Below are 5,801 nucleotides of genomic sequence, written 5' to 3' on the forward strand. Positions count from 1 at the left end.
TAACCACCGGGAGCCTTGCTGGGGACTGAGAACGTGAGTACGGTCCTTACTTTGTTAAGATCAGTGCATCTGTTCTAAAGATCAGTGGTTGTATACTTCTGAAAAATCAAGGACAGAGGGAGAGCTGAACTGGCCCAGTGAAAGAGGAAACAGAACATCCAACTCCGGAGCCGTGTTTAACTCTTCACAAGACTTTGGGTGGAAAGCAAGCAAGGTTACACACAACACCGCAGCCCGTGACCTGCCTGACCGTCAGGAGCACTATGAGCTCGTCCTCAGGCTGGAGCCTCTTCCTCTGCTCATCCCCACGCCTGACCCTCTTCCTCCGCGTGGGACAGCTGCTCTCCACCCTCGTGCCCATCTTGCTGACCAGTCAGGACACTCTGGAGGGGGGTGTAATCAACTGGTGCCTGTTCATCTGGTGCATCTGCTTCAGCCTGACCTTACTCGGCTTCATACTGGAGTTGTGCAGTCTCTTCAGACTGCCATTATGTAACATCCAGTCCCTCCTCCGCTTGTCTGATAAGCTCCAGTACCACCTCCGCTTGTCTTGGGATGGCGTTCTCCACGCCTTTTGCTCTTACTTCGCCGTTGTCTGCCTCTCAGCTGCCGTCATCTTCGGCCCTACCTACATCCAGGTCTTTCCTCCAGGCCCCGCCTGGAATCGCGCCATCACCACCACCGCCTTCTCCTGCGTGGCTGCTCTGCTTTATGCCATCGAAGTGGCCTGGGTCTGTTGCCGACCCGGTGGAATGTACTGCTTTTGGCCAACCTTCCCAGGTGTGCTCAGGAGGCTGGAGAACTATGTGGCCAACATCATCTTCGCCTTCGTCTGCAACACTGACCTGTACCTGCACCAGCCAGCCCTGGTATGGTGTGTGGCCGTGTACGCCATCTGCTTCGTCCTGGGGGCTGTGAACTTCTTTATGAATGGGTGTGACTGTGACAACGAGAAAAAGCTTCCCCTCCGCTTCCCCTGGTTGCTGTGGGTGCAGACTGTGCTCTCTGTCCTCCTCTATGTCACGGCACTGATTCTCTGGCCCCTCTACCAGTTCCACGAGAAGTTGGGGGGGCAGCCCCAGCGGTCCAGCTATATGAGCTGCAGTGATCATCTCAACGTCTTTGTCTGCATCTGGGACCAACAACTGGCTGTAGCCATCCTGACAGGCATCAACCTGCTGGTTTATGTGGCTGACATGGTGTATTTAGTCCGAGAAGCTTTTGTAGGTGGCTCAGATGGTAGAGAATCTGCCTGAAATGTGGCAGACTAGAGTTTGCTCCCTTAGTCATGAAGGTCCCTGTGAGAAGGAAATGGCAACCCACTCCAGCTTTTTGCCTAGGAAATCCAACGGACAAAGGAGTCTAGCAGGCTCCAGTCCATGGGCTCGCAAACAGTCAGGCACAACTAAGCGACTAACACCTTCACTTTAACACAAGGCTGGCCCGGGGACACTTAATTCTCTTCACTGCAGTTTCTCCACCAATTTCTGACATCCCCTAACACCCGCTTCCTGGCTTCCTCTCTCCTCTCACATCGTTCCCCATCATCTCATGCTCTTTTCTCTTTCCTTCCCCTCCCAGCCCTGCCAGTGCCCCTGGGCTTGTCGGTCCTGGAGATTCAGACGTGGAAATGGCAGCTGGCTCCCTCCCCTCTGTCCACCTTCTCTGCTTGTTTCCTTTTGGCTGCTGGGTCCTGTTTATTAGTCACACCCCTCCTGATTATGAAACAGACTGGGACCTGAGATCCTTTGCTGCAATGCTTGTACATGGACACATGTCTCCTCCAGCAAGAAAATGCAAAGAAATTTGTGCTTGTGCACTTGGGGCCAACTCCAGACAAAGATACAAAGAGACCAAAAAAGAAAAAAGAAAAACCCAACTGCCACTTGTGAAGAGCCTGCAAAAAGAAGCACTTGGGAGAAAAGCAGGGTATTGAGCATGCCCCCTGCACACACCACCACCCAAGGGGTGGGCAAACCACCTCTGCCACCCCTCCATCCTGACCCCTGGACACACCCCTACCCTCACCACATATCAGGAGCAAGCTTTCCCCACCTTCTCTGCCTCATGGAGCGAGCAAAGGAATCTGGTACTTGTTCTCACTTCCCCCTGTTTCTACAGGGCCTCCAATAAAGTCTTGCCTGAATTTCTTGTCTGGCCTCTAGTCAGTCTCCATTGATTGAAGGGGCCAAGAATCCTGGTTGGTATATATCTTGTGGCGCCCAATGTGGGGCGTATGTCCCCTTCTGGGGAGAAGATTTGGCACCTCGTAGACCACTGAAAGCAGCTTCCCTGTGGGTGACAAGTGGCCATCTGACCCTCCTGTTTCAACATCACTGAGTTTGGTAAGTCTGTCCCTGGCCCTGGGGGCCTTCAGTTCCCTCATTCAGGCAACTCTCTCCCCCTCCCCTTTCCCTTTCCCTCTTTTGAGATCTCTCTACTTTTCTCTCTGCTGGCTCCCATCTCTGTCCTGTGGATATCAGGCAGCTACAGCTGCCTCAGCTCCATTCAGTCATAAGACCCGCTCCCTCCAGCCAGCAACCGCTCACCTTGACAGGTGATTAAGAGAAAGTGGGAGAGGCTCACCGCACACCATGCAGACGGTGCTCCATCGGCTCTGCCTGACCGGAGACTGCTCAGAGAGAGAGAGAGGTTAGCCCCTCACACATGTCGTGGCTGGAAGTCTGATCATCTCACTCTTCTCCCCTTTATTTTCCTGCTGAGGCAGGAGAGAGATAGGCATTTATGACTGGTCTCCAGTTTTCTTAAGGACGAGAACAAGTTGAACTTCAGGCTGGACACTTACAACCGGCCTCCTGTTTGCATTTCCTGAGACAGGCGTTAGGTGGGCTCCAGGCTGGCATTTACCATCAGCCTCCTGTTTGCTTTCCGAAATGGGAGTAACAACAGAAACAGAGTAAGCAGCTTTGTCTCCGGTGGACACCTGAAGGTAATAGTCACAGCAGGACCAGAGAGGGGCTAAACCTTGTTCGAGTAAAGGATCAAGAGATTTTCCCCCTCTTTGGAGCTAGAGAGACACTACACACGTGCAGAAAGGTTCCTTGGGGGCCAAAAGTCAGGGGACGGTGCCAGGCCATAAAGAGTCTTGCTTCTCCCAGAAGCCTTTTTATCAAGACCCCTCTTGGTTGAGAATTGTGTGCACACCCAGGGGCAAGGTTCTGAGACAAATCAGCCAGGGGTCAAAGCAGGATGTCTGGCCAGAGGGAAGACAAAGACCTGCCCTACAGAACTGATTGAACTGCCTCTTTCCTGTGCTCCTCTTCTCTAGGGGGCACGCCGACACCCTTTCTCTCCGAGCGTTCATCTCTGCCTTGCTTCTGTCTTAGTTAAACTAACAGTTTCTCAGTGTCCTCTTCCACTTCTTGCTCTTCTGTGTCTCCGATAATAAACTTTGTACCTGCATTTAAGATTTTTGCTTCTATGAGAAGTGCATTTTTCACTCCGGGCAAGAGCCAGGGGAAAATAGCTTTTAGCCTCTAGCCCTTGCTGGTCTGGAGGCTAGGATTCCTGGCTTTCATCCAGGCTGTGTGTGTGTGTGTGTGTTCAGTTGCTGACATGTCCAACTCTTTGTGACCCCATGGATTGTAGCCGCCAGGCTCCTCTGTCCATGAGATTTTCCAGGCAAGAATACTGGAGTGGGTTGCCATTTTCTACTTCAGGGGAACTTCCAGGGGATCGAACCAGTGTTGCTTTCATCTCCTGCATTGGCAGGTGGATTCTTAACCACTGGGAAGCCAGGCTACTCAGGTTCAATTCCTGGGCAGGGAATTAAGATCTCACTTCACACCACTTCTCACTGCTGCCTCACTGAGATCAGAATTGTGTGACAGGCTGACTGTGAAGTTCCTGAGGATAGTCCAGCTGGACAGCTTAGAAGTTTAAGAAGAGGCTAGTGAATCATGAGGCTTCCCAGGTGACGCTAGTGCTAAAGAACCTGCCTGCCAATGCAGGTAGACGTAAGAGACGCAGGTTCAATCCCTGGGTAGGAAAGATGCCCTGGAGGAGGGCATGGCAATCCACTGCAGTATCCTTGCCTGGAGAATCCGATGGACAGAGGAGCCTGGTGGGCTACCGTCCGTAGGGTTGCACAGAGTCAGACACGACTTAACTGACTTAGCACGCACGCATGCAGTGTCATCTCCTAAAGGAATAATTGAAGTTACCGACATGAGTACAATTTCCCAGAAAGACTAGGCAGAGTGAGAAGCAGAGATGGTTGAGAAGGGAGAACTGAGAAAACACTGGTATTTAAGCAGCAGGCAGAAGAGGAATCTGCCAAGAAGTAGGCAGGATCAAGAGGAAAAGATCAAGAGGCTCCTGTCATTCAAATAATAATAGAGAAGAGAGTGTCAGGAGGATGTGGTCAATATGGTTACATGCTGCGGAGGTTAGCAGAGTTCATGTGGGATCAGCACTGAAAAGTGTTCATTGGATGTGAGTATTTGAAAATCTTTGAGAGCCTCAGGACAGAAGCCAGTGCATTTGAGACTGAGAATGAGAAGGAAAGACTGTAAATACAGGTTTCTCCTGGGGCAGCTAGTGTCTGTGAGGGGAAGGAGAGATAGGGTCATAGTGGACATGAGGGAACGGTCAAGGGAACTTACATGATAAGCTTGCAGAAGGACATTTACTATAGGTTAACTTCAACCCAATGGAACATCCAAATACTGATCCAAGGTCCAAAGGGGAAAATATTTTTTAAAGCCCAAAACATGACAAAACATGAATCATAGGGACAGTGGATGAAATCTGCTAGTAAATAAAGAATATGTTATTGAATAGTGTGAACATTCAACTCTTCTCAAGGCAAAACAGGAGATGAGAAAGAAGACGGTAAAGTTATTACTGTGGCGAGACCCATGGCTACCACTTCAGAGTCACCCTTCTTGTTTCCTTCATAAACCCAGTTCTGAGCAGAGCACACTGATATTCCCAGATATTGTCACTGCTGTATGTATGTCCTCACAGTTCTTCCAGTTCTTGTTTTATCCACATTGTTCAATATATTAATAGCAGCCAGTAGATATGTTTGGCTACTTCACTTTTAATTAATTAAAATTAAGCAGAATTAAAAATTCAGCCCCTCAGTCCTACCAGCCACATTTCAGTACCTATTCCCACATGTTGTTAGCAGTTTCTATATGGGACTGGAGGAGGAAATGGCAACCCACTCCAGTGTTCTTGCCTGAAAAATTCCATGGACAGAGACCTGGAGGGATACAGTCCAAAGGGTCGCAAAGAGTCAGACACAACTGAGCGACTGAAGATGCACTGTGCTGGACAGGGCAGGTGTTGGACTCTTCCATCATTGTGGAACGTTCTCCTGGGCTGCCCTGCTGCATACATTTCGAGGCTATGTTGTCAGATTCATATATGTTTGTGTTTGTCATATCTTCTCCATCTATCTTCATTTTGTCAATATTCATAAAATATTTCCTTATCCCATATGATGTTTGTGATCTTCAATTCTATTTGTCAAAATTTAAATTTGTAACCCAGGCTTTAGTTGATTTCAGATCGGATCAGATCAGTCACTAGGTCATGTCCAACTCTTTGCGACCCCATGAATCCCAGCATGCCAGGCCTCCCTGTCCATCACCAACTCCCGGAGTTCACCCAGACTGACGTCCATCAAGTCAGTGATGTCATCCAGCCATCTCATCCTCTGTCACCCCCTTCTCCTCCTGCCCCCAATCCGTCCCAGCATCAGAGTCTTTTCCAATGAGTCAACTCTTCGCATGAGGTGGCCAAAGTACTGGAATTTCAGCTTTAGCGTCATT

The 5,801-nt window shown here is 49.8% G+C and overlaps 1 protein-coding gene across 1 annotated transcript; it reads left to right on the plus strand.

Annotated features, from left to right (window-relative positions):
• The first annotated feature begins 6 nt into the window (after nucleotides 1–6).
• Nucleotides 7–2,146, plus strand: LOC105000693 (myeloid-associated differentiation marker-like). Its single transcript, XM_010856683.1, has one exon. The coding sequence runs from the start codon at nucleotides 264–266 to the stop codon at nucleotides 1,254–1,256; it is 993 nt and encodes a 330-aa protein (XP_010854985.1). The 5' UTR covers nucleotides 7–263; the 3' UTR covers nucleotides 1,257–2,146.
• The last annotated feature ends 3,655 nt before the right edge of the window (nucleotides 2,147–5,801 follow it).

The sequence above is a fragment of the Bison bison genome, unplaced genomic scaffold (genome assembly GCF_000754665.1).
Source record: "Bison bison bison isolate TAMUID 2011002044 unplaced genomic scaffold, Bison_UMD1.0 scf7180017854385, whole genome shotgun sequence".
Classification (NCBI taxonomy): domain Eukaryota; kingdom Metazoa; phylum Chordata; class Mammalia; order Artiodactyla; family Bovidae; genus Bison; species Bison bison.